The sequence below is a fragment of the Mugil cephalus genome, chromosome 19, assembly GCF_022458985.1.
Source record: "Mugil cephalus isolate CIBA_MC_2020 chromosome 19, CIBA_Mcephalus_1.1, whole genome shotgun sequence".
Taxonomy (NCBI): Eukaryota; Metazoa; Chordata; class Actinopteri; order Mugiliformes; family Mugilidae; genus Mugil; species Mugil cephalus.
The window spans coordinates 19,272,828-19,300,816 of record NC_061788.1 but is presented as its reverse complement, the minus strand read 5'-3'; the positions used below and the strand labels follow the sequence as shown (position 1 = coordinate 19,300,816).

General features: G+C 43.0%; 1 protein-coding gene across 3 annotated transcripts; it reads left to right on the top strand.

Annotated features, from left to right (window-relative positions):
• The first annotated feature begins 4 nt into the window (after nucleotides 1-4).
• Nucleotides 5-27,814, top strand: ehmt1b (euchromatic histone-lysine N-methyltransferase 1b). 3 transcript variants are annotated; one of them, XM_047570059.1, is made up of 26 exons: nucleotides 5-48; nucleotides 9,338-9,428; nucleotides 9,516-10,027; nucleotides 11,266-11,509; nucleotides 11,669-11,817; nucleotides 12,352-12,504; nucleotides 12,843-12,914; nucleotides 13,079-13,181; nucleotides 15,387-15,521; nucleotides 16,021-16,298; nucleotides 18,247-18,479; nucleotides 18,571-18,786; nucleotides 18,878-18,960; nucleotides 19,072-19,178; nucleotides 19,282-19,404; nucleotides 19,600-19,701; nucleotides 21,026-21,130; nucleotides 21,218-21,372; nucleotides 21,472-21,642; nucleotides 21,896-22,040; nucleotides 22,135-22,212; nucleotides 23,150-23,265; nucleotides 23,786-23,872; nucleotides 24,820-24,898; nucleotides 24,996-25,171; nucleotides 26,440-27,814. In XM_047570059.1, the coding sequence occupies exons 1-26, from the start codon at nucleotides 28-30 to the stop codon at nucleotides 26,627-26,629; spliced, it is 3,924 nt and encodes a 1,307-aa protein (XP_047426015.1). In that variant the 5' UTR covers nucleotides 5-27; the 3' UTR covers nucleotides 26,630-27,814. The 3 variants fall into 3 exon arrangements, with proteins under 3 accessions (XP_047426015.1, XP_047426016.1, XP_047426014.1); XM_047570060.1 differs by lacking the exon at nucleotides 5-48 and adding an exon at nucleotides 1,086-1,133; XM_047570058.1 differs by lacking the exon at nucleotides 5-48 and adding an exon at nucleotides 6,163-6,201.
• The last annotated feature ends 175 nt before the right edge of the window (nucleotides 27,815-27,989 follow it).

The window sequence follows — 27,989 nt, the reverse complement described above, 5'->3', positions numbered from 1 at the left end:
GGCGGAGTCAAGGTCCAGGCAGGCACCATGGCTTCGGTTGGAACCGAGGTGAGTGTGGGAGCTCTATATCTACACCGAGCTTGTTTTACTTTCACGCAGTTTCACGCGCTTTGGAAATTGTGTCCCGTCCCGGGCGCCAGAACGGCCCACCCGGACGGGCGAACTGTATGTGCCGAGGTGTCGGGTTTGTGGTAAATTGCCCGCTGCCAGCCCGTAGTCTTTTTGCTTTTGTGCTGGACCGGAGGGCAACTGAATGTGCAGGAAGATGCTGCGCCCCGGAACATGAATAGTTCGTGCGGGCGCGTTGCGAGCGCGGCGCCGGGGGTTGGTCATACATGGTCCAGGCTCACCTCCTCCCCTCCGTGTCCAGCGTTAGTGGTCCTAAATACACATGCAGTCACACAAGCGTTGTTTTTTTGTGTTTTACTCGTCATTATTCGATTTTAGCCGCTGTGTGTGCGCGTGTCACCGTCTCGCTTGGTGGCCAATTTGCACACAGTTGTTTTAGCTAGCAGGCGGCGATGCTAGCGAGCAGACCGGGCACACGTTCTCAAATCCTCACAAAAAAAGCAACAACTGATTTATAGGGCTGTTTTTTTTCAAATCGCAGGAGTTTATCTCTCGTGTGATTTGGAACAATGGGGCCAAAGGCTCGTGTGGTATTGTCATCTTCCCTGTGCTGTCTGTTAGCTGCTGCTGGGTAACTGATGCAGTCAAATGAAGGCAGTGTCGTTGCACACATATGGCGCCAGATCCGAAATCGTCTTTGCTATTTGCACGATTATCATTTCATGCAAAACGTTTGTTGTCTCGATTCGTTTCTCCGCCGCAGCCTTTGTAGGCTACCTGCTTTTATTGTTGCGAGTTCAAGTCGGTGGAAACCAGCCCAACAGCTAATTAGAGTTGCATTGTGTTTTTATTTATTTATTTTTAATTTTTGGGGGGTTGAAGGAAGCTTTCATTGGGATATATGCACTGATTGGACCGATCTCCCGGCTACCAACTGCATGGAAGAGCGCAAATGTGCCGGAGCTTCAGTCTTTGTTGGATTTCTTCGAGTAGATTTAGGAGACCGTGTCCGGTCCCATTCGGCAGAGGTCGCTCGAACATAGTCGTGGTGATGTTGTGTTGAGGTGAGAGCTCTCAAGCTGCTTCCGCCTGCTCTCAGGTTGATTTTTAATGCGTTTCATCTCCAGGGTTCAAGAAAGGAAATATCTAGCTTAGTATTTTTGCTCTGATCTCCAAAATGTTGCCACACTGGACGTGAAAACACGCCTCCTCTGTGTTTTATGTGACACACTAGCAGGATGCATGGCTGACATAGAGTTGCAGTGCTCTCTAGGACATTTCATAGATTAATGAGATCATGAGCTGACACCATTGGTTATTAAATGGGGAGGATGGTTTCCCCATTAAAGTAAAAAAATACATAAATAAATACTTCTTGTATGGAAACTGTAGTTTGTAGGAAGAATGTCTACATCACTACCCGACTACAGGCTTAAGTAACCCAATATGGAAAATAAAAACCTCCGCCGTCACTAATTGACCGACTGGAGGAAGTTTTATGAAAGCCATAGTTTAAACAAACCTCATTTGCATTATTAAAACATATAGCTCTTGGGCAGAGTAGGAGCACTTAAAGATCAAGTCCTTCCACATTAAATCTGCCTGTGCAAATGATGCCATTCACCCTACCAGTAATTATGTTTTTTTATTAAAATGTACAAACTTGTTGTGGATCTTTTTGTTGTCCAGGTGTTTCTGATTTCCTGTGTCACATGATGCACAATGTGTGTATGCTTCATTCAGCATTTAGTTTGTGTGTACATTCAGACAGGAGGCACATTGGGAAGACATCCCTGTGTGAATGTCGAGCCTTGCTTTCAGCTTCTGAAGTGGAAGTACATTGTTGAGGTGAAGTGGCCTGTGTTAACCTAGTGACTGATATCACTGAGGTGATGTCACATCCTCTCAGGCGTATTTCTGGAGTGGTATAACATGTGGTCACATGATTTCGTGTGACAGGATTACTGCCACAAATATTTTATGATAATTGCAGTAACGAAAGATGTATGAGATCATCCATTAAAGAAAGCCTTCCATCACGTATGATCATGGCTTTGTAGGGTACGTGATATAGTGCACTTTATGAAAATAAATTAACACACAAACCACAGTTCTTTCGACCATTCTCAATCATTTAGCTGATTCTGAAAATCACGTGTTGTATGTTGTAACTGGGCTGTTGTTGCACAGTGATGTATTGAAGGAAAAGGTACAAGACACAGTGCTCCGTGGTGTATTGCCACTATCATGGAAGCCAGTCTTACTTTGCCCACTCACAAAATGTTTGTGCTAGAAAGTTGGCCTGGAACCTTTCCATTGAGAATGGATTATGCTCCGGCGAAGATCTTCTGGGCCAATCAAATCGTTTGTGTGGGCTTTAAGCGTTGGACAGACTAACGGCGTCATTGTGATACTTGTCGTTGCTTTTGTGTATAGCAAAATGTCTCTGATTGGTTGTGGGACTGTCCAGTTGTGTGCAGAGGTATTTTTTTTCCTCTGTACTGTTAGAAACATAAAAAAACACTGGCTACACTAGGCTACGTTCCTGCAAGGGCTGTTTAAATATGTCTAAATTAAAGCAAGTGCAACTCACGTGGACTTCAAAACCTGATCAACAACTCTCTTCAGACAAAGAAAATAACCTTATTTATCTCTCAGACACTATTATCTCTCAAAAGATGAGAACAAGAACAGTTAGTAAAACCCAAAAATGTCAGTAAGTAAGTTTTAGACATGCCCATGACCATGACCAGGCCTATTTAAATAGACAAAACTAAACCAGACCACAATCCATTCCATTCTTTGTCTACATCAGTATCAGTGCTATATTACAAACAGTATTGTGATGTAAAGTTGGTCTCCTTTTCAATGTCCAGACAACAGCCAATCATGTGAATGTAGTAACTATTCTACGTTACTGGTGCACGTTGGTGTTAATGATTAATGTTAGCAGATTGATTCTGGTTAATATTTGATTTGAATAAAACATGTAAACCGAGAAGGCAAAAGATGACAAACGCACTCCTTACCTGTCTGAAAATGTATTGCCATTAGATGGCACTTCCTGTTTAATGAGATGTACAGGTATGTTTACTGGTTGCATGAATGAGTCGCCTAAATTGTAAAACAAACGCACCTACCAGCAGTCCAAGTATCTGATAACATTCCTTATGTTCAGGAGCAGTCAGTATCTGATAACACAAATAGCATTAAAACTAAAGGGAAGACGATTGGCTACATCTCCTGATTTGATTATAAATACAGTGGTCAAAAAGTTCAAGGAAAGTACATCAGATCTCAGTGGGGAAACAAAATCCTGCTGATATGAACTGGTTAATGTGTTAAGAACGAAAGAATGCCACATTGTTTGATGGAAATAAAAGTGGTCAACCTACAGACGGCTAAGGTCAAAGACACCCCAAAAACTCTGAGTGAAAAAATGATGTGACAGGTTAGTTAATTTTACCTCAATTTCATTGCAGCAACTCCAAATGGTACTCGGTGTACATGCCTGACAACGGCATGCTCCTTGTGAGACAACAGATGATGTCCTGGGTATCTCCTCCCCTGTCATTGAGCACTTGCGTAGTCTGTGAGGCAATTTGGCAGTGTGGGATGGACCCAAACATAATGTCTCCAATGCTGTTGGATTTAGGTCAGGCGAGCGTGGGGCCAGTCAGTGGTATTAATTCCTTCATCCTCCAGGAACTGTCCCTGTACTCTTGCCACACGAGGTCCGGCCTTATAGTACACCCGAAGGGAACCCGGGACCCTCTGCGCCAGCATTAGGCCTAATGGGCAGTTTATACTCGCCACAGAAGCTACATTTACAGCACAGACACCCTACGTGATGCAGAGCTTAAGAGCCGTCCACTTAATCGTTGCGTGTTTTCGAATTAATTGTTTTGGATCGATACAGAGGGAACACATTGTTTTTGTATCTGAACTGCCCTATTTGGGTTAAATAAAGTTGTTTGAATTGAATTGAATTAACAGAGGAGTTTCCAGGATACATTTGTATGATTCGTGTTCGTCAAAATTTTCAGTCGCCGTTGTTGAAAAAAGCAGGAAGTGGAAAGTGAAGCAGGAAGTAGAAACAAAAATGGACCCAACTGTCAAAAAAGGCGCAGCACTCACCAGTGTTTGGGGGGCGTTGTTACAGTGTGAGCCAGATTGGTGAGCGCACGGGTAGAAATGGCTTGCACCGATGCAGGCTACGTGCGTAGCTTACAGCATGTAAGTCCCGCAGTACAGTAAGTGCTTCAACAATAGGTCCAAGGATTTTATTCTGAAACCTAATGATAGTCAAGGTGCCATTGTCTAGCCTGTAGAGGGCTATGTGTCCCTACATGGATATGCCTTCCCAGACCATCGCTGACCCACCACCAAACTGGTCATAGTGAAAGATGTCACAGGCTGTATAATGTTCTCCGTGGTTTCTCCAGACCCTTTCACGTCTGTCACGTATGCTCAGGGTGAACCTGCTTTCATCTGTGAAAAAGCACAGGGCACCGGTGGTGGACCTGCCAATTTCTGTGTTCTATGGCAAATGCCAATCGGGCAGACAGCTTGGGCCCCACACGAGGACGGCAGGCCCACTAGAGGACATCAGGCCCTCAGGCCACCCTCATGAAGCCTGTTTCTGATTGTTTGTTCAGAGACATTCACACCAGTGACCTGTTGGAGATCATTTTGTAAAGCTTTGGCAGTGCCCCTCCTATTCCTGTTTGCACCGAATGCAGATACCGCTTAGTTTGTCATTCAACATTGGCCCTGTGCCTATGAAGAGAGACATCTTGCCCATCGCATTGTGTGAGCTTGGATTGATACTCTTTTAATGAAAATGTAATTTGGTGGTGTGTCTTTGGTGGGCAATCTTTTGTGATGTGGTAGTGAAATAAATGTTGCACTGTGCTATTGTAGACTTCAGGTTATCTTGTGTATGTAATGAGGCTTTGTCATTCCTGCCCGTGGCTTGTGCGTGAATAGGTCGTCATTGTTTGGTTGTGAAACTGGAGAAGGCCATTGCATCTGCATTCCCATCTAAGATTTCCCCTGAGGAACGAAACTGTTTTGCATAGTGAAGGACCATTCTGTCAGTTTGTCTAAACCACTAATTTGCAGAAATACCAGAAGATCAGCTGATTTTTCCGTTGTTTATGTAATTGGGTTTGGGACAGACAAAGCCAGTCATATGCGACATAAGAGAGACATTTTTTCATTATTGACTGAATATATTCTGATTAACACCTGATTATCACAGTGACAATAAAGACAAATACAAGGATGAAGAATATGATCGTTTACGAAACTTTGTAGTGACAAATTATGCATAGTTGGCTATTCCTAAGTAAAATACAACATTAAAAGAACTCATTTCAGACTTGTACTTAATGGCATACCTCAGCCTATTACTTCATTTCTCTGGCTGGCATAGCTTGTGTAGTCTGATGGAAAGTGGTTTGGTTCTGGTTGTTTTGATTGTTTACCTCCGCCTTCTTTCCTTAGGGCTTATGAATTGGCTGTATTTACTCGTTTTCCCCGTCATACAAAATATAATTCAGTTTAATTCAAAAGAAATAAATCATTACACCATTAAATGGGGTAGAATTGGAGAGTGTAACAACAAAAATATTAGTGATAAAGAGCACATGGAAACTGCAGCAGTAGACTTATATGAATAGAACATTTGGCGTTTGGTGATGTGAAGCTTATGCATAAAAATAATTAGTCTATTTGAATATACATTGGGTTTACATTTGACGCATGGTGAGTTGGATCCGGTGGGTATTCTCAGTCGCAGTGAAGTCTTCCAGCTCAAAGAAATGGAGTGGTGTTTCTGTTTGAAGGGTCGGAGCATGCTCTGTGGAGCCCCTCTGAAGAAGAGGACCGACAGAGGGAGCCACCAGGTCACATGACCGGTGAGGTGAATGTGCATACGGGGAAAGAAAAGGAAAAGAGGAACAATCTGTTCGACACATTCTCGCGATCTCTGTCCCTCTCTCTATCCCCTCTTCCCACTCTCTCTCTCTCCCCCCCATCTCTTGCAAACACACACACTCTCTCTTCTCCCTCACTCTCTCCCTCTCCTACGCCTTCTTCTTCTCAATGGAGGCCATGAGAAGAAAGCAGGTATGAGGCTTCCTGGAGGCACACAAGAGAATAGACATGTTAGCTTTGTTACTCTTCATCCTTGGGTAGCTTTGAATGGTCTGAGGAGATGTATAGTCTTGCTTCCCAGTTCCTTTTTGTCATTTTCTATAAAACTTACTGTCAATTGATTTGAGCTCTCTCTGTCTTCTCTTTGGAGGGTTTCTCAGTTTGTAAGGTGTGCTTCTCGAGGCTGTTGCCGCTGCATTATCAGGAACTGATTACTCTTGATTCCTGACATCGAGGACCTAATCTCGAAGAGCAATGATTCTTGTGTTGGAGCAGTGCTGCTTTATTAAAAAGAGATTTGAGTGCGGCGTGCTGAATCCTGTGGTTGGGAAGAGCTCTTCATGGATTAGCACAACAGCTGTATTTAGAACAATCACAGCATGACAAATATGATGTCATTCTCGCTACGGAACGATAAGTCTGACCTCCCGAAGATCTGGAAACTACCCTCGTTTTTAAACTTGGCTTCATTCTCATTTTTGTTGTGTCTATTTCTGCCTTATTCCTCCTCTTCTCTGTTCTGCTCTCACAATGAAGTCCCTGAAGACCTGATGTATGTTCAGCCCAGGCTCTGGCATCAGAAATGTATGTGGAAAATAAGGCATCAGCTACTGTCAGTTCAGAGGAAGTAACATTAGGCTACAGTGTGATCTTTCGTACTAGCTGCTGGATTTGCTCCTTTGGGCAGCTTTTATGGTTCATGACCATGTCTTGCACGTCTGGATTTGTTTGTGCAAATAGTCACAGACTAACTATTGGCGTATCCTTCGGGATGGTTTGAGGTTTTATGCAAAGAGGTCTCATAATTGTTTTTAGTTTGTTTAGTGTTTTTTTTTTCTTTTTGCCTTTATCAGATTTGTGGACAATAGAGAAGTGGCAGGAAATGAAAGGGGAGAGGAGGGATGACGGGCCACGTTCAGACTGGGTGTGTTTCATTCACAGTGAATTGTGTATTTTCTGACTTATATCCACGGTTTGCTTTGGTCTTCAGAGAAACTGGATAGTCTCTTCGGGGCCTCTAAAAAAGTCGAACGAAACCATCTGACGGGGGTGGGGAAGGAGGGTACACAAATAGATCCATAGGGATCCTATGCTGCATGCAAGACAGTTGTGTAGTTTTTATCTGAACCCTTAAGGATGGTTGCTGATTAGAATTTGTCCCGGGCAGTGAAATAGCAGACTGTGTAATATGTTTGTGCTTTGTGTTTAGGTAGCTCTGAGTTGTTTTAAGGCCTCTTGCAACAGATCTAAAGATAGGTCATCAGTGTGAATGCTTAGACCTTGCCACATACCAGAGTCAGTGAATGATTGAGCCATTTGAATGTTTTGTAGCATTAGAAATGTCAGATATAGCCTGTTAGCAGCTTATTTTTAAAAATTATAGTGCGCTTATTTACAGTTTCACAAAAGGTCCAATCTGGAATGTAAACTCTGAACCATCGGGGCCTCATTTTTGCAGTCGTGGCTGAAGCTCGGGTCTGTTCTAACATCTTTCCATTTTTAATGAGCACCTTAAGGCTCCTGATCAGCTCTTGTAGCCTTGGTTTCTCATTTGGAGCTTTGTTCAGCAGCCCCCGTATCCCCATCCACGAGCCTCCAGACCCCTTCAGTCCCCATCTAGTGGAAAACTGCTGCAATGGCTGCGCTGTGTCAGTAAACAATCTGGTTGCGAAATGGCGGAGATCTGCAGACAGCTTTCTCTGCCTCCCTTCCCCCTCTCCTTTCTCTCTCCACTGTGTATGTTCCACTTTTCACCACTAGGGGGAGGGATGAGGCTGATGGGTTTTTGTGTTACTGGCTTTCCACATGAAAAACAGGAACTAAAGGTTTCTTCTTCTCAGCACGTGTCTTCACTGGATTCCTTCATGCAGATCATACACCACAGAGGATTGTCCCAGACTAGGTGTTCTTTGGGAGACTGCCTCCGTTTCTCTCACAGACCAGTTCTTGGCCTCACGTTGTTGTTTTTGACAAGGTGCATGTTTGTGCCTGGTTCAGTGACTCAGGAACATGTGATGGGAGAATCATTTGGAAAGGCTGTCTTGATGACTCAATTAGTTGGGGTCTCAGTCCTCTGTATTTGACTGTTGGAGCCCTTGAAGAGGAGAATTTACGATGACTGGCTGAATCCGATTGTTTAAGCAAAACTTACGGTGACCTGTCTCTTGCAGTTCCTTTGATTGGCGTAGTTTGAAGAGAAAGCGTTTGCTTTGCTTTCTTGGGACAATTGCAGTCAGTACCTGCCTTTTCCTCGTCACTGGTCGTGGCCCTTGCCTCGATCGGCACTCGTCTGCATGTCTGCATTTAGTCTGCGTGGAGTGAGCCTCACATGAGTTTGTGTACAGGGTGATCCTTTCTCTTCACTTCTGGTTATGCCATTCTTCCTGGTCAAACTGACCTAGGTCCATTTCCCGTTGATATATGAGCTGAAAGACTGTCTTAAGAACAAAGGTTCTGGAACAAAGGGGTTTACTCTGAGGAATAAAGTCGGGCCGTATAAGAAAGAGTCTTGATGTTTTTTCTTGGGCCTTGTTTCCTTAAGGGCCATTTTTACAGTGTGAGCGTGAAGTTGACGGTCTACTCAGGAGGAAGAGACACTGAATCATTGCCTCTGTGAGATATAAAGGCGGTCGATGGGTGGTTGAGATTTCTTTTGATGCCGTGGCAGGCATCTGTGGCTTTACTGGTTGGCTGTAGCATAGAAAAGGAGAAGACAGACAATGAAAGTGCACAGGGGTGGCCCCTATTGTCTTGGCCTACTCTATAGTCTTTCTAACAGTAACACATTATTATGATAAACACCAAGAAATTGTTTTTTTAGACAGTGCATGAAATGAAGATGTTTTTGTTCAGATATTTTTGCTTTAATCTGGGTGCTTCCACAGGTCAGAGATGTGATTTGTTGCCGACAAATCCTCTCATTTAAGAAGTTAAAACCAGACCCAGTATTTTTTTCAGCAAGAATTTGGCCTTGGGAACACTCTGGGAACACTATTCTTAGCCTTTTTACAAGCAGAACATGCAAATGTCATTTTGTAATTCAAACTAAATAATTGTAGTCTGGGCTCTAAATTCAGTTTCCCCTCTAATATGTTTTCTCTTTCATCAGCCTGCTGGTCTAGCCAAGGGCAGTGTGGATAAGGGTGCATCCACAAAGAAGGAGGGACCTGATCCAACGAGCAATGGAGAGGAGAAGTCAGGTATTGGTTTACATAAAGTTGAAAGTGTCTTATTTAAAGCATTGGTTTACTTTGTAATTTGTATCATATTCTTGGTTTGATGCACAGATGGAGACAAAGAGGTAGCAGCGAGGCGGGCCTGTTCCCCCTCTGCAGAGGCGATGCTAAACGGCACAGAATGTGACGACACAAGGCACAAAAGCCTGACAACGGGCAACAACAAGACTGCACAGTTGGTAAACGAAAATGGCATGTCAGACACGGAGCTACCGCATGGATCTGTGACTGGAAGCAATGGATTCCTTCTCACTAAGCAGCAGCAGGACGGCAGCGCCGCTGCTACGCCAGGTTTGGGGGTTTCCCCTCACAGGGCTAACTGGTTGCCTTCGGGCTCATCGTCAGGGGGACACACAACCAAACCCCGCCCTGCCTCACCGTCAGGGTGCGCACAGACTTCAGGTGCACTAAGGACTGCTCGTAGTACAGGAAATACGTCGGGACAGGGGACATCAGACACTAAAAATGGCACCGTTTCGTCCCCTGCCCTGGCTTCAGCACCCGTCACCGTTCACAGAGCACGCAAGACCATGTCCAGACCTGCTGTCAGCCCGGCACAAAAGGTAAAGCATGGCCAGCTGCTAGGGGTTGTCACAAGTCTGGTTTTTATTTTTATTTTTATTTTGTTTTTTTAAAGGTATACAGAAGTACATTTACTTTTATAAATGTACTGCCTCATCAGCAGCAGCATATGGCAATCATGAGACCATGATCATTTATGAGTGTGTGTGTGTGTGTGTGTATATATATATGTGTGTGTGTGTTTATGTAAACTAAGAGTACGTAGGATCCCAGCTAATTCTTTTCTTCAAGACATGTTTCTGGCCACCCTCTTGGCCCAGATAGACGAAAAAAAGAAAGATAGCCTCTTGACAGCCTCTGACCAGTTTAATGTTGGTCCTCTCATCAATTTTGAAGAGACATCCTGGTCTTGGTAATGTGACTGTATTTTGTAACATATTTTGTCCATTAGTTGATGACTGTCTCGACACGGTATATCAAATATCCTGGAAAGGTTTTTGTAGCCCAAGAGATACCTTTCAACAATGAGGAACTATTGAAGCTTTTTGCTTTTTGTAGCATTCAAAAGGTTAGCGGAAAAACGTATCGTTAAAGTCAATCAAGGAAGACGGGTGTAAAATATGCCAAATGAGCTGTATGTGAATTTGATCCCCAACACAGGCAGCGTATAACAGTTTTTGTGTGTGCACACTTGGGTTAAGTTAACTTGGGTGAAATTCACTATGGTTTCATCGACATTTGATAGGTTGTATTTTTTAGTGTTAGGTTACGCATGTTCTGATATGATTTTGTTTGATTATTCATGAAACCATAACAGGGTTGTGTCGACTGTAAAAAGATGGATCTAACCATGCCATAACATGACCGTTCTAGTCATCTCCAGTATATACCTGTAACTCGTTTCATTTATTTGATGCAGTCTGGATAATATGTCGTGATGTGGCCACATTTAAGCTACTGTTCAATGGGGCATGTTTTGGTTTAATGTATAATTCTCAATAGCAGCAGTTGTGCAAACATGCATATCTGTTCTATCATTGCCAATACTGGTGAACTGAACAAACACTGTCGAGATAAGACAAGCTGTGCTCCATTCATACACAGAATTACTGAGTTTATCATTTCTATTACAGTTTAAAAGAAAATATTAATTTCTATTAATACAGATATTGGTGTTAAATTTTTAAAGAAGGTTATAGACCATGGAAAACATTTGGTTTAAATCTAAGCAAGACTTCACAAATTGATTCTTAATGCTTTTGCTTCTTGTCCCCCACAGCTTCTTAACAGGGAATTAAGAGAAGCAAAGAGTGCCAAAGTGGAAAAAATGGAGACTCAGCCTGCGCCTGATGTGCAGAAACCCTCACAGCAGTCATCTGCTCAAAACCATCTACCTCAGAGTCCACCAGATACGCCAGCTTCAGCACAAAGTGCTACATCAGCTTCACCAGCACCTCCACCACTTCCAGCTCCTGCAGCTCCTTCAACTTCTCCAGCTCCTGCCCCAGCCAAGCACCAACTAGGTTAGACAGAGCACAGCAGTACATAGAAAACTGTAACATTCTCTAGGAAACAATTAATTTGTTTTTGGCTTTCTGGAAAAAAAAGTGAAATGAAAACAGAGCTTAGTGCCTGGTGACAGTTTGATGTAAATATGTGTGGTGTACTGTCATGCTATGCAGGCTCTTACTCAGGAGGGTTGTCATTCCGTAAGAAGAAGAGGAGGATGGGAACGTACAGCCTGGTTCCCAAGAAGAAAACCAAAGTGCTAAGGCAGAAGACTGTGCTTGAAATGTTTAAGGACCTGCAGCACTCTGCCAAGAGCCCACAGGTCTGCCCTGCTCACATTCATTAAAACGCAAAGTCATACGTTCCTTCAGACACTTGGCTAAAATCCAAGTTTGGAATAAATCAAAATATCTTTAATTTCTCAAACTTAAAAGTGCACCATAGGAACCGTTTATTCACTCATTCCCACATTACCAATGCTACTTTTCTCAATTTGCTTAAAGTTGAAATGGTGAGTGATGGATGTAGATGAATCTGTCATCATTAGTGAGAGGCCAGGTTGAATAAATGCTTTTATGCCTGTTTAAATGTAGGCATTTATGAGACTAATTATAATTTATCTGTTAGTCATCCCAAATGGCTTGAAGTCTGGAATATTCTAAAAACACAGATGCTGATATTGTACCTGTGCCAATTCCACAAACATCAAAGAACAAGTCTGAAACAGGCCAATGCCTGATTTATATAAATCCTTTCATATAAACCAGTTTTAAATCTCACCAGACATTTGATAGAGACAGTTTCCTTGTTATACAAGTTTAATTTGATTAACTTTATTTGTTCCTTGTCTTTTTAGGCTAAAGAAGTGGAAAATATAAATGGGGAGAAGGTGGGAAATGGATCCGAGGAGGAAGAGTCAGAGGATCTGGAGTCTGAGGAGGAGGAACGACAGCAGCCGGCAGAGGAATCTGTTGGTGCTGTCCAGGAACCATCTGAACCAGTTGCTCAGGTTGGAGATTAAATGTTGTTTCCTTTCTCACTTGTTTCATCACTTGTGGTGATTTTTTTGCACAACTTGAGGACCTCTTAAAGGAAGTTTGGGTTAATCGATGATATAATCGAGCTTTTGTGCCTTTGGATAAAATGTCCATCACTTGTGAGTTTGGAATAAACACAAAGGAACATTTTCGTTTGAGTCAGATGTTTCTACTGGTGTCTGGGATGGGTCAGTTTTCTCTTTGTTCTGAAAGGTTGCATGTTTAATTTTCATCCAGGTAATGTTTTTGTGTCACATGTAAAGTATGTGTTATACTTTGTATTAAATGGTTTTGATTTTTTTCGGTGGAGGTGAAAGATGATCAGGAGTCTGAAGAATCTGGAGAGGAAGAGGGAGAGGAGGAGGGCACAGAGTCTGACTTGGTAAGCGTCTCTCCCCATCATTACCGAGACTACATCAGAGTATTAGATCCCATCTCATACCCTCTCTTTTGACTAAAGACAGAGTGTACGTGAGTGCAGTTCACTATCTAATTATTACTGCATTGAAATAATCTCTGTAACTGAACTCCATCCTCCTTTCTCAGAGCACAGAATCTGGTCTGAAGAAGAAGCTGAAAAAGAAAACAAAAGCAGACAGCGCGTGGCTCAGGCCCTCCAGGAAACGAAAAAGGAGGATGAAGGCCAAAGGTGAACACAGTCCCTCATACTGATCTCTTTACACTCACTTGTAGATACTTGCAATGTCCATGTTGAATGATATCGACAGGAAATGCCCACTGTTGTTACTACATTGATTTATCTGAAGATATTGGGCTACATTAAACGTAACAAAGTTGAAGACCTCCATTCTTCAGTAACATTACAAACTACACTGAATTGCTAAAAGTATCCAAATAATTGAATTCAGGTGTTCCAACCACTTCCATGGCCACAGGTGTATAAAATCAAGCACATAGACATGCAGACTGCTTCTACAAACATTTGTGAAAGAATGGGTCACTCTCAGGAGCTCAGTGAACTCCAGTGTGTTATTGTGATAGGCTACAAGTCCAGTTGTGAAATTTCCTTGATACTTAATATTCCACAGTCAACTGTCAGTGGTATTATAACTGAGTGGAAATGATTGGGAACTCAGCATCTCAGCCACAAAGTGTCAGGCCACTAAAAATGACAGAGTCAGAGGATACTGAGGAGCATAGTGCACAGTGGTCTCCAACTTTCTGCAGAGTCAGTGACTACAGACCTCCAAACTTCATGTGGTCTTCAGATTATCTCAACAACATATCATCAACATAGAGAGCTTAATGGAATAGGATTCCATGGCTAAGCAGCTGCATCCAAGCCATAAATCACCAAGTGCAATGCAAAGCATTGGATGCAGTGATGTAAAGCACGCTGCCACTGGATTCTAGAACAGTGGAGACGTTCTCTGGTGTGACGAATCACACTTCTCCATGCAAATCTCCTGAACCAATCTGGGTTTGGTGGTTATCAGGAGAACGGTGCATTGTGCCCAGTGTGAAGTTTGGTGGAGGAGGAATCATGGTGTGGGGCTGTTTTTCAGGAGCTGGGCTTGGCCCCTCAGTTCCAGTGAAAGATACTCTGAATGCTTCAGCATACCAAAAGATTTTGGACAATTCCATGCTTCCAATTTTGTGGGAACAGTTTGGGGATTGACATTTTCTGTTCCAACATGACTGTGCACTAGTGCACAAAGCAAGGTCCATAAAGACATGGATGGGAGAGTTTGTTGTGGAAGAACTTCATTCATCTGCACATTCCTGTCCTCAACCTGATAGAACGCCTTTGGGATGAATTAGATGAAGACTGTGAGCCAGGCCTTCTCCTCCAACACCAGTGTCTGACCTCACAAATGTGCTTCTTCAATAATGGTAAACAAATCCCATTCCAACACACTCCTAAACCTTGTGGAAAGCTTTCCCAGAAGAGTTGAAGCTGTCAAAGGGTGGCCCGATGTCATATTTAACCCTACAGATTAAGAATGGGGGGTCACTTAAGTTCATATACGTGTGAAGGCAATATAGTATATGTTTGGGTGCTTTCACACAAATGTGTAATTTCCAATTCAGTTCAAACTAAGTACGGTGTTGCATTGAACCTTGGTTCAGTTTGTGTTCACGGGGCAGTCGTGGTAAACAAATGGAGACAAGTTGTGACACCCCTCAACCCCACAAGTTGTATTTCTGTAAATCCGGAAACAATCAAATCAGAAATAGAGCATCAACAGCGAGTCCAGCACTGGTATTTATTGCTGTTCAGTGGTTCATGTACCAGTGCAATGGATTTGAGTTTGTTTGAGCATGTAGGCTATGCATAAAAAAGCCTCTGCAGAAACCTCTTTCAGGTGTGTGCTCTTCCAAAGGTGCATCAGCTGCTTGGTTAGACACTTCTAACCAAGATACAGTAGTAGCCTCTCTGGTTACTGCACACTGCTACGCACCTGACAGCTTCTCTTTCAAAGACCCCTTCAGGTGGACTGCTTGGTTTTATAATTATAAGGCAATTTTATCACTTCATGAGTAACCAGTGTTCACTCAGCAAATGACGCGCTCTGGGGAGCAATTCCAGGCAGACAGAGACCGTGCTTTTCAACTGGGCTCAGCTTGGTTGATTTGTTTCAAAACGTGTGCAATTGCTGTGTTTGTACCCAAACCAATTGTCCTGGCAGGGAAACGCTCCCTGTTTTTTAACAAAGACTTAGCTGAAGCACCTCAACCTTTCCTGAATTTTAACCTTGACATTTATATTGATTTTTCTGTCCATACTCTACATACAGTGTTTCTGTTTCTTCATTGCTTGGATGAAAAGATTGTCTGTACATTTTCCACTTTCTTCAAGGGTTTTCTTGCTGTTTAATGTCTTTTTGCTCAGATCCGGATCCCGATCCAGAGTCAGTGGTGGTTCAGCCTCAGGCTTCAGCTCAGGCCCAGGAACACGATGGCAAGGAGTACACACAGATTCTACCACCGGAGACTGCTGACCTCGGCAAGCCTTCACTCAACAAAGGTGAGCTTAGAAGAAATGAAGAAGAACATTAAAAGGTGCAATATGTAAGACTCCTAGATTAGAAAGAATCAAAACAACTCCACCATAGTCAATCACATTAACTGGGTTAAGTACAGTTATGTAGTTTTCCACTTAACAAATGAGTTAAAAAATAACTTTATATCCACACCAGGAGATCATCCACCATTTGGACTAATGGTTTGTATTTGAGGAAGTACAGTACACACTTTATATGTTTACATGTGAAACACATGTCAGTGTTTACAGACTTTCTGGTATACTTAAATGTAACAATGTAACAAGCTGAGAAATCAGATTATTTGCTTTGTTCTGAAATCACATCTCTCCTCAATGTGAGCTGCGGACCGTTCGATTGTCTTGCCAGTCAGTAGGGTAGTCGGTTTGGGTATATTTCCACACCTGTGCCCATCCACATTCATTTAATGCACTATATAGTCTCGGGACTCAGCTCATTTATTTAAATTTTGGTACATTTCAGACACGTCAGGGTCGGTGGTCGAGGAGGCTCAGGAGCTTCCGCTGTGTAGCTGCCGCATGGAGACCCCCAAGAGTCGAGAGATTCTCATTCTTGCGGACAGGAAGTGCATGGCAACAGAGAGCGTTGATGGACAGCTAACTCGCTGCCAGAGTGCTGTGCTAAAACACGAAATGATGCGGCCTTCCAACTCTGTTCAGCTGCTAGTTCTGTGTGAGGACCACCGCAACGGCATGGTGAAGCACCAGTGCTGCCCCGGCTGTGGCTTCTTTTGCAGAGCAGTGAGTACATCGTCCATCAGCTTCAGACCTGCTGCTACATCTAAACCATATCTCACTACAGTTACCGAACATCTGAACATTGCTTCTGTCTGAACAATTTACACAAGATATTGTTCTGTACTTTGTGCTATGTGCTGCTTTGTGCTGCAGGCAAATTTCTCTTGCCACAAAAAACGTTTCTGGGCAAGTGGAATGAGTCATTTACACTTAGCCCAAAATAATTTCATGTATGTCATTTAGACATACATGTTACACGAATGAGATTTTTTCATTTCATTTGCATTTTCACTACCAGGAATGCTAGTGACATCATAGCAGTCTGGTAGTTGATTTGGCAACATTGCTCTGCATATAGGCTCAAAAGCCTGAATTTGACTGTTGGTCCACAAATTGGACCATTGTTGGTGTACAAATGGTGAACCATGAAGCAATAACCACTCCTATATTGTTCAATGTTCCTCTTGTGCTGATTACGTACTCACTTAGTAGAAAGTGAAAAGAGTTGTACAAAAACAATTGTTCTCATTTTCTGCAGTGCGTCACATAAAGGAAGGGTTTATCCAACAGAGGGATTGAAAGGTCCAAAGGTTCATAGTGCCTTCTGTATCTTCATTAACTATTTAACTTGAGGGTGGGATGTCCACGCAATGTGATGGCAGCTCCTGGGTGTGAGTCAGGCCTGAGAACTTCTCTTTCCACCGTCTCTTGTTCACAATCAGAATTCTCTGATGGAGAAACACATCAAAAATATAAATTAAAGATAAGCTATACGGAACATATTGTGCATTAAGTAGGTGTGTATTAATAGGCAGTGTCAAGATCAACTGACTGCTTCCTCTTTCTCCAGCCTTATCTGTCTGATTTTAATGTGAACCATGCCGTGTCATTGTGGTGCACGATGATATGCAAATGGACAAACTGTGGATGTCATCGCAACGGGTTTAGAGAGTTTTAACTTCTGCCTGTATGCAGTTATCAATTGAACCATGATCTGGTCAGAGAGTCCCAGTGCAGCGCATTGGACGGCGCATTAGGCATCGCTAGCTGTAGTGTAACAGTCACGCAGAGTGGTCCCTTCTCTGGTTGGACGAGTTCACGAGTAAAGTTACCTTTGGGAAAGTAGTTAAGGGGCAATAACTAAGTCCTGTATGTCTGCTCCACACACAGTATTTGGTTGGTGAGAATGTGCTGTGTCTGTCCATGGTTAATTGTACACAAGGACTACAAAAAATGAATGCAGCAAACTCACAGGGGTAGTAAAATGGTTTGCAGATTATGAAGAATGATTGCAAGTCAGGAGAACAGCGTCGGTGGATCACAGTCACATCATTGCACCAGCTGCTGTTCATGTAAAAACAGCTTCCTCTGCCTGTGTGGCGCTGCGCTTGGAAGAGTTGGAAGCCGGCCAGCTCCAGCGTGCAGTCCTGTGTTACTTTACAAAGCCAGGAAGTAAAATTAAGGAAGTCTGCTTTTTTCCATTTGCAATTGAAGTTCGTCCATCTTTTGTTTGGGACAAAAATCCCAGGTAGCTGTGTTTAATGTCTCCACCGGGGAAGACCCATGAGCACACAACATGTTCCCCTCTCCAACCATGTAGACAAAAGTTAGGACACCTATGACCAGAAAGTCCAGAAATTCCACTGATTTAGCAACAAAAATTGAAAATAAATCCACTGGGATTCAGTCTCTAATATTCATAAACTCTTATCTGGTATAAAACTCCTAAATAAAATTGCAAAATCCTGCATTAAAAGACACAACAAAGCAAAACGATGTGACAAACTCAAAGAGGCAACAGCAGCTGGCACCATCTTGGCCATACCATACTTAACTTAACTTAACTTATTTCACACCCATCATTGCCCCAAGTTTACTCAGAAAATGTAATCATTTCAGATTAAAACCACATTTTGCAAGTCTTACAGACTTTTTGTTTTTCCCTGTACAGGGAACCTTCATGGAGTGCCAACCAGACATCAGTATCTCCCATCGCTTCCACCGTGCTTGTGCCTCAGTGCTGAAAGGTCAAAGCTTCTGTCCACACTGTGGAGAAGAGGCCAACAAAGCTAAGGAGGTCACCATCGCCAAGGCTGACACCACATCCACTGTACCCCCGGCGCCCACACAGGGGCCTGCCACGCCGGGGGCCCCAGAGGGTCGAGCAGATACCACCACTGACAGGTAAAATACCTAAAAGCTTGCTCTTTTTTTCTAAAGGAAACTCATTCACGCTGCACACCTTAAAGTTTTTTCTCTCTCTCTTGTTTTCCAGCTCTACTTGTCAGGCTGTGGGGGCTGAAGTCAGTGGCAGGGCCGACAGTTCGCTGTCCATTCGTTCTTCAGACGCACCCGACGCCTCTGCTGTTCCTGGGTCATCCAGGACGACGCCTCTGCAGCCCGTGATGGCACCAACAGCCCCGTCCACGCTAACCCCAGGTCCACCCAGAGAAACTCTAGAAAGCATACTGGTAGCTCTCGACACAGAAAAGTAAGCAGGGCCACTAGAGTGTCGCCTTCATTTATCAGAGTGACTACAAGCCCACACCAAACTCATTTTAATCTTGCTTACTTTTGATCAGGCCCAAGAAGCTGCGTTTTCACCCGAAGCAACTATACCTCTCTGCCAAGCAGGGAGAACTGAAGAAGGTCTTGCACATGCTGGGTATGTAGTCAGGCTATGTGGAAACAGCTCAGATTTCTGGATCCATTTTCCTCCCTTTTCTATTAATGCATCTTCTGTTGTAATGAAATATTTTCCTTCCTTATCTTCCAGTGGACGGCATCGACCCTAACTTTAAGATGGAATCTCAGAACAAGCGCACCCCTCTGCACGCAGCATGTGAGGCAGGATACAAAGACATTTGCCACATGCTTGTACAAGTAAGATCAAATTTCACACCAGACCAATGCTGTATTACGGACATCTTCAGGTAATAAAAATACCAGAAAGGTATTCAAAGAATTTTAACCTCAATGACCTCAGGCCGGTGCAAACTTGGACATGTGTGATGAGGACCAGCGGACTCCGCTGATGGAGGCCTGTGAGAACAACCACATGGAGGTGGTCCTATACCTGCTGAGAGCTGGAGCCAGCGCCACACACAAGGTAAACCTGCTCACAGAGGTTTCCATCGGCAGCTACAGTGACCAATAAAGTCACATTTCCATTTTTCCTGAATTCACTTTGAATGAATGTGTCAAACTGGGTTCTTTCATAAGAAGATGCAGTGTCATTACATGATATGCTTGTTATTGAAATATGTTTAAACTTGAGAATAATCATATCCTCATACGCACTCAGGATGCTGAAGGCTTCACGTGTCTCCACCTAGCGGCAAAGTCTGGCCATTACAAGATTGTTGAGCACCTTCTGTCCTCGGGAGTGATTGACATAAATTGTCAGGTCAGTACGGTTTCTCATTTCCCTCTTACAAGTGATCACAAGAATTGTGGTGCTGACAGGCCCCCAACAGAGACATTAAGAGGTTAACCTGCCCAGAGAGAAGTGGTTCCACCATTTGAGTTTATTTTGTTCCACCCTTAATTCTGTAAACATTAAGCTGCTGTGATAGAATTTATTAATGTGAGCTTTTAGAAGTTAGTTGATTTTTAATGTTTTAGTCTTTTCATCAAGTCTTAGCCATCTGACTGCTCACTGTAACTTCTAGACCTGACCAGACACCCCCACCCCATAGCAATGACACACCTTGATGCAGACTGACACACACACACACACACACACACACACACACACACACACACACACACACACACACACACACACCAGGTTTAGGAGCAACTCAAAAAACATGAAGAACAGCACAAGGTGTTGACCTGGCCTCCAGATTCCCTAGATCCCAAACTGATCAAGTATCTGTGGGATGATCCACAGAGGCCCCTCCCCTCAATCCCCACTAACAACATTCTGTTGTCAGACACCACAAGACACCCTCAAAAGACCTATGTCCATTCTCTGATGAGTCACAAGTGTCTTGGAGGCACAAGGGAGACCTACACAATAATAGGAAGGTGGTCATAATGTTATGCCTGTTCGGAGTATAAGCAAAATTCGGGCTGAAGTTTTGCGTTTAGGGTATTTCAATAAATTGCATTCCCTTCACGTCAGACCAGCTGGTCTTTCGTCTTGTTCACAACAAAATCTTCAAAAATATTACAAGTTTCCATCAGGATACAGGTTCACCTTCAGTTATTCTTGACAGTTCTTAGATTCATTTCAGTACGCGGCAACAAAAAGTCTTTGCCCTGAGCAAAGACCTCCAGTGGGGTTGAATAGACAAAAAAAATAAATAAATAATTGAATGAAAAGTGTCTCTTTATGCAGCAATGAAAGTGTTTTCCTAAAGTTGATTTGAATAAAGTTATTATTATCAAGTGCACTTTGATGCCAGTAAATCAGATATAGACATCTGTGGGAGTTGTGCAGAGCTGGGAGAAAGGAGTGTACTGTGTCTGATGTGTCTTTGTTTGAGACCTTGCTCTAAGTAGGGAGGCATCACAACGGTTGTGATGTAATGACCCAGTCTGTCCTCGCGTGAACCTTTGTGCCGAACGGGGAAAAAGGTGCTCTTTCAAGTTTAATGGAAATTGTCATCAAGGACTGGAATGTAAAGCCTCAGTTTGTTCTTTGAAGCTTTTATAAGAATCACAATTGTGTTGTTGTGCTTGTGCACTTTCCAATTTGGTTTAAATGTGGTATTTTTCCACAGGATGATGGAGGTTGGACGGCTATGATTTGGGCCACGGAGTACAAACATGTGGACCAGGTGAAGCTGCTTCTTTCCAAAGGAGCTGACATCAACATCAGGGACAAGGTTGGCAGAGGCATCTGTTCACTCCGTGTTTGACCGGGGTTCGCATGAAATAGTTTGTCATTGTTGGGTTACGTCGGCTTTTTCTAGGAGGAAAACATCTGCCTCCACTGGGCAGCGTTCTCTGGTAGCGTGGAGATCGCTGAGCTGCTGCTGAACGCCAGTTGTAATCTGCAGGCCGTCAACATCCACGGAGACTCCCCCCTACACATCGCTGCTCGGGAGAATCGCCTGGAGTGTGTCACGTGAGTTACCAGCTCCGGGAAAAAAAACAAACAAACGACGAATAACATTTCATCCTTTGGTCCGTAAAGGTCAGTAAAATGCGATCCCTGCCTCCGCAGACTTTTCCTGTCTCGAGGAGCAGACGTGTTTCTGAAGAACAGAGAGGGAGAAACTCCTCCGGACTGCTGCAGCCACAACTCGAAGGCCTGGGCCGCCCTGCAGGCCAACAGGAAGGAGAGGGATGCCAAGAACACCGGGCTCAGTCGAGCAGAAGAAAAGATTCTTCACAGGTTGAAATTATACCGTGCTTTCTCCATCACTGGGAGGGATAGAGCAGGCATTCACGTCAGAAATAGCTGTGTTAAAAAAAAAAAAAAATCGCCCTGGGCTGTGGAGGAGGGGGCACTGTGTGAAACGGATACATGTAGACGGCTAAAATACTATCTCGGATGGCCAGGTTAAGTAATACATAAGCGTGTGAAAAGGGAAATGTTGTTTTTCCTTCACTTTGACAGCCCCTGACCAATGTGTGTCTCTTTACAGGGACATAGCTCTAGGCCAGGAGAGAGTTCCCATTCCATGCGTCAACTCTGTCGACAGTGAATCTTACCCAGACGACTACAAATACATCTCGGAAAACTGTGTCACTTCCCCCATGAATATAGACAGGAACATAACACACTTACAGGTGAGCTGAAAGCCGTCTGATCTATAGGACGTCTTCCTAGTCCTGGCAGTGTGAAGTAACCTGTGCTTTATTTTTCTCTCTCTGTGGCCAACAGTACTGTGTTTGTAAGGAAGAATGTTCTGCAAGTATTTGTATGTGTGGACAGCTCAGTCTGCGCTGCTGGTACGACAAGGTAAGGACAGAGTCTAATTTAACCTGAGAGAAAATGTGTGCACACGGAAACAGAGTAACATTTATCAAAGATAAACTCATGGGAACAGTCCTGCGTTAGGTCGGACACCTGCAGGTATCCACATATGCTAAACAAGTTCATTTACATTTCGTACTTTAATATTTGAAAGAAGAAAACAGAAAGAACTAAACAAGAAACAACAAGCAATTGTTATTTGGTTCATAAGAACCAGAAGTTTTTGTAGATGCAGAAAATGACAGTGAAGAAGAAGTTGCTGTTTGCAGCGTTAAATAATGTTGAACCATTTCTGTTAGTCAAACTGTAACACGGATGTAATTTGAGAAGGTACGTCATCTGAATTTATCTCTTTTTCTGCTTAACCCTCCTATTATCCTTGGGGTCAATTTGACCCCAATCAATGTTCATCATTCAAAAAATAACAGGGAAATAAAAGGGAAGGTCAACTCACTGGTAGCAAGGGGTTATTTATGTAGTCAACAAATAAACAAAGTGCCTGACACAAAAACTTGGTCAACAAGTTTATGTAAATCATTTTCTTGAGGGTAAAATGTAATATTTGAGGATAATAGGAGGGTTAAAAATAAACAGCTGTTTCTCCAGTTTTCTTCTCTGGTTTTAAAAGCTTGAAAAGCCAAAAAAAAATGCATGGACCTTTAACCATGGACTACAGATAATGTCCTTTCTCTGCACAGCAATAAAAAGGCAATAAAACGTCAGCCTAGTGAGCACTAGCATAGTTAATGGTTGACTCCGCCAAATACACTGCAGCTAAGTCTGGTAATGAGCTTTGTGTGGGTGCAGGTTTGCAAAACGGGACCAGTGCAGGACTCTGGTCCTCGTGCCGTTTGGTGCCAGTGCAGTCTCAACCCCGTTAAAGAGATCCACATCACTGTACGAATATTCTGTTCTCGTTTAGAGCGGCTGCCTTCTGCCCGAATTCTGCCGCGAGGAGCCTCCTCTCATCTTTGAGTGTAACCACGCATGCTCCTGTTGGAGGACCTGCAAGAACCGCGTAGTGCAAAACGGACTCAGGTATTTGAAATGCACAGCCACGAATAAAAAAGACTGAGCTTTATGAAGTAGAACATGGCTTTGAAGAAAAGCACATCTCTCTATCTGTAGACGTTATCTTTTCTTCTGTCGAGTCTTTGGTGTTTCAGCAGACAGAACTGAGATATGTGAACAGACAGACCAGCCAAAACCCCCGGGTCGTTTACAGCCTTTGAAAAAGTTCTAAACTTCTCTGGTGGGAGAGAGGCTATATAGAAAAATATGACCTTTAAGGCTGCATGAGGATAAAGTGACAGTAAACACCTGCTATACTCAGAAAATGGTGTTGACGACTCAAACGTAAAAGGACGCAGTTGGCTAAACACTTTCGTTTCAAGGAATTCATTCCATCCATGTCAACAAACATTTTAAAGGCTGGTGACACGAGTGGAATAAACTATGGATTTTAAGATTAGTCAAGATTGTGTTAGGATCAAGACACATGCTTTCTAATCTCAGTCAATAAAAACAGAGTTGCTTAAAGATGTTGTGGCTCTTCCAGGACCAGACTTCAGCTCTTCAGGACCAGTAAGAAAGGCTGGGGTGTTCGGACACTGCAAGACATACCACAGGGGACCTTCATATGCGAGTAAGTCAAGCCTTTATTTCTCAGCTTTTTTCTTTTTCCTAATCTTCATTATTTCCTGACATTGGCCGTAAAACAATGTTTTAATAATAATAATAATAATAATAAAAAATAGACTGACGAGGAATCTGCATGTTGTATCACTTTTACTCCAGTGTGAAAAAAAGCTGCTACTCTTACACATGCAGCCTCTGTATCTCCTCCCAGGTGGTGGCAGCGCAGGCTGTGAACACGCTTTAATTGCGCTTTTGGTTTTACTACATTCACAAGTGCTGTTGTCAGTATCCTGATAATGTGTCACAACAGATGTTTCAGTTCATTCTCACGTGCTTTCTCAAAAACATGCGGTTTAGACTTCTGCGACGTGCGCCTCCCCAGAAATGTAGCTACGTGCCGCGGCCGTGCAAGGGCTGTTTCTGCTTTCATTTTTCTCCATTTCAGCAGTTTGCAGAAAGGTTAACTGAGGGAGCTTCAGAGATACAAACATTTGTATGACTCGTGTTTCAGTTTCCATTGCTGAAGGTAAAGCAGGAAGTGGAAATTGAAGAGGGAAGTTTAAACAAAAAAATGAACCTGACTGGCAAAAAAGACACAGCGCCGACTAGTGTTTGGGTGGTGTTGTTACAGAGCCTGTCAAGTATCAATGGCTTTCACCAGCATTGGCTACATGTTGCAGTGTGTGGATACCGCAGTACTCCAAAAGAGCAAACTAAGACTAAGAGCAATAATTTAAAAAAACAGTAAATAGAATTTTTACGTCATCACTTTGTGTCAAATAACGTCTCAGTTGCGTCATTTATTTAATTTAAATATTAAAAACGCAGGTCTTTGAAGCTCAGTATCTCAGAATTGCACATTCCCCAAACAAAATCTTTTAATTCCAACCGCGCTGGTATTAAAATGTTCCAGTAATGTGTGCGGCTCCTGACAGGTCTTCTGCTTTTGAACAGGTATGTAGGCGAGATCATCTCCGAAGCAGAAGCAGAGATGAGGCAGAACGACGCTTACCTGTTCAGCCTGGATGATAAGGTAAAGTATTAGGATTACAGTTAGCTAAATGGATGCAGATGTGAGGCTAGCATTTTTAATTTGAACCTTTCATGTTTTGCCCCCCCCCCCCCCCCAGCCACAAGATCTATACTGCATCGATGCCCGTTTCTATGGAAACATCAGCCGCTTCCTTAACCACATGTGCGAGCCCAACCTGTTCGCTTGTCGTGTGTTCACAACGCACCAGGACCTTCGTTTCCCACACATTGCCTTCTTTGCCAGTGAAAACATCAAGGCTGGAGAAGAGCTCGGGTAAGAGAGAGACAGGATCTCCTGTTGTTCACCATGCATGTTTGATGTATGGCATTGGATTTAAGTTTAACATCAGGACTAATAAAAAACTGGTCAGGCCTCCAAAACAGTTGTGACTCATCAGAGAATGGACATAGGTCTTCTGAGGGTGTCCTGTAGTGTCTGGAAACAGGATGTTGTTAGTGTGGGTTGAAGGGAGGGACCTCTGTGGATCATCCCACAGATACTTGATCAGTTTGGGATCTAGTGAATCTGGAGGCCAGGTCAACACCTTGTGCTGTTCATGTGATTGTCACGGCAAAGAGACAATGTCACGGCAATGTCCCAGATGTGAAAGGTTAAAATATTTCAGTCTCTTTTTCACATAACCGTAGGAATGAGGAAATAGTCAATTTTGGGTCATTTCCAGGTAATCCTTACCCTGTGCAAAGCTTGCTCTAGTCTTGTTTTTTTTTTTACCTTGAGCTACTTGTGTCACAACATTGTTTTATTACCTGCGTTGTGATCCGGAACAGACACAATGGGTTTTTATGGGTTGCCCGTGTAGAATTCAGAAATATTCATATATATATATAATCTGAAAGTTTGAAACATTTGTTTCATGATGCAAGTTGGAGTCCCCTTTTTACCAATGGAAGTTGGCTCAGAATTTTGGGTGCTTTTCATACTTCATTATTATCATTCCTCAAATTAGGAGCATTACGTCTCATTTCAGGTAGGTGTGAACACACATTGCAGTCTGGTCTGGAGGCCAGTAAGAGAGCGTGGTCTCAAGCCAACTGCACTCACTCATTGAGTGGGTCGTTTGTCCTGTTAATACAGGTTACCCACAGACCATTTTAACTAAATATCTTAGGATATCAGCTGCTACGTCTTTCGTTCAGAGGTGTGTGGCAGCAGAACATGCAAGAACATCGTCTTCAGGGGCGTGAGAACTTTGTCTCCATTGCTTTGTCCATAAACGAAAACCAAGGTTAAATGCAACATTTTAACAGTATTGTACCACTTGGTGCCTAAATGAGAACAAAATATAGTGTGAGGTCTTCAATGCTTTTAAGTAGCAGTAGCCATAGACGTGAGCAATAGGAAGAGAATTCTTTGTTCTTTGACTCGAGGGCTTTGGTGATGGCCTGATTTATAGTCAGACCACATTTTTATGAAGCCCTTCTTATTCTGCGTGACCTGCTATAAACATTGAGAAAAGGTGGATTTGATTAAAAGCCAGTACTTTTCCCACTGACATTTGATCATTCATCCCCCTCTTTCAGATTTAACTACGGAGACCACTTCTGGGAAGTCAAAAGCAAGCTGTTCAGCTGTGAATGTGGCTCCTCCAAGTGCAAGTACTCATCAGTGGCCATGGCGTCCCTCCAGGCAGACAGCACACCAGAGGACCAGCAGCAGCCCAGTGCATCGCCTGACACCAGCTCTTCCAATAGTCCCTCCAGTCCTTCCTAAAACGTTCCTTACACTACGTGTGGCCACATGTACACATGATGTATGGACAAACAGGGGAGGCCAGTGTCCCCCATCGCCCTGGAACATTTATCAGTGAACTTGTACTGTATCTCCGTGGTCCACTGACCTTTATGAGAACTTGTAAAATGCATTACACTGAACCAGATGCACAATCAAAGAACTAATTGCTCCTTTATTCCACCCTGTGTATCATGAACAGAAGGGGGCAGCGACGTCACACACAGCACACACCGCAGGAACGACGAAAACCGGTCTTTACGTTTCACGCGTAGCTTTTCTTGGAAGGAGAACTGTTCATTTTTGTGCATTTTTGACGTTGTTTAATGGCTTTTTAAGAGTCATGATCGAGGAATTTGGGGTTGTGTACCACGGTATTGTTGTCTTTTGCAAAGACAACCTCAGCATACAGCTGGGTGTTCCTTTTTTGACCTTTGCGGTCTTTTACCACGAACCATTCCACCAACATTAGCTGATAAATATTGAATTCTTTTGCCACGTTTTTGTGTCATTTCATCTTCATTGTAGTGGACGTGCTCCACATTTTCCACCACAGCGAAAGATGATCTGATAAATTTACAAAGAAGTGGTGAGAAAAGTGTTTCTTTTTGTTTGTTTTTTTATTTGCCACTCTAGCGAGTGTTGTCTCGTAGAAAGATGCTGATGCATTCCTCAAAGATGAGGCGTTTCTAGTCTAAATAAATTGGCTGACCTTTTTATGAAGCATGTTGAGGGGGTTTGAAATGTGTCTGCTATTTTGCCACAGATGTGGAGGAACTAATTAAATGAGGAAGTCAAAAACAAGTAAACGGTGCTGACAAAGGTTTTTACTTTTGTTTTCATTTTTATTACACAAGTGAACATAGTTTGTAAAATAAGAGATTGTTTTTAATTTTTTTTTTATGTTTCATTTTATCTCCAGTTTTATAAAGGTAGTTACTATAGTTGGACTTCAATTTCATTTCCTGATTTTCTTGACACAAGCCAACCCGTCATTTTAAATGTTGTTAGTAAAGCAGTGACTGTTGTGCAAAGTCTTGAAAGGTATAAATGAAAAAAAAAAGGTTATAAAAATGCACTTCCATTACTTTCTGTTACATATTTCCAAACCGTGAACCATCCATCTGATTGGTTGTATCTTTTTCAAATAAATTTAATACTAATGCATTTATCCTGATACGCTTTACTGGTTGCAGTCTGCATGAAGGCATGCGTCGTTTGCTGCGGTGCAAACTGAAAATGCTGCCGTGGGATTTAAGTATCACGCTGCCTCTCGTGTTTTGTCATCTCTTTGGATTTGCAGGATTCCTTCATCCCCAGTGAGAAGCAGCTCTTTAGCTCC

Bases quoted from the DNA above. Each gene is read 5' to 3' on its own strand.
- ehmt1b (XM_047570058.1), top strand. From the start codon at position 6,178: ATGGAGGCCATGAGAAGAAAGCAG. The intron at 10,028-11,265 runs GTAAAGCATGGC...TGTCCCCCACAG, and splicing joins CTGTCAGCCCGGCACAAAAG to CTTCTTAACAGGGAATTAAG. The intron at 22,213-23,149 runs GTAAGGACAGAG...GTTCTCGTTTAG, and splicing joins TGCGCTGCTGGTACGACAAG to AGCGGCTGCCTTCTGCCCGA.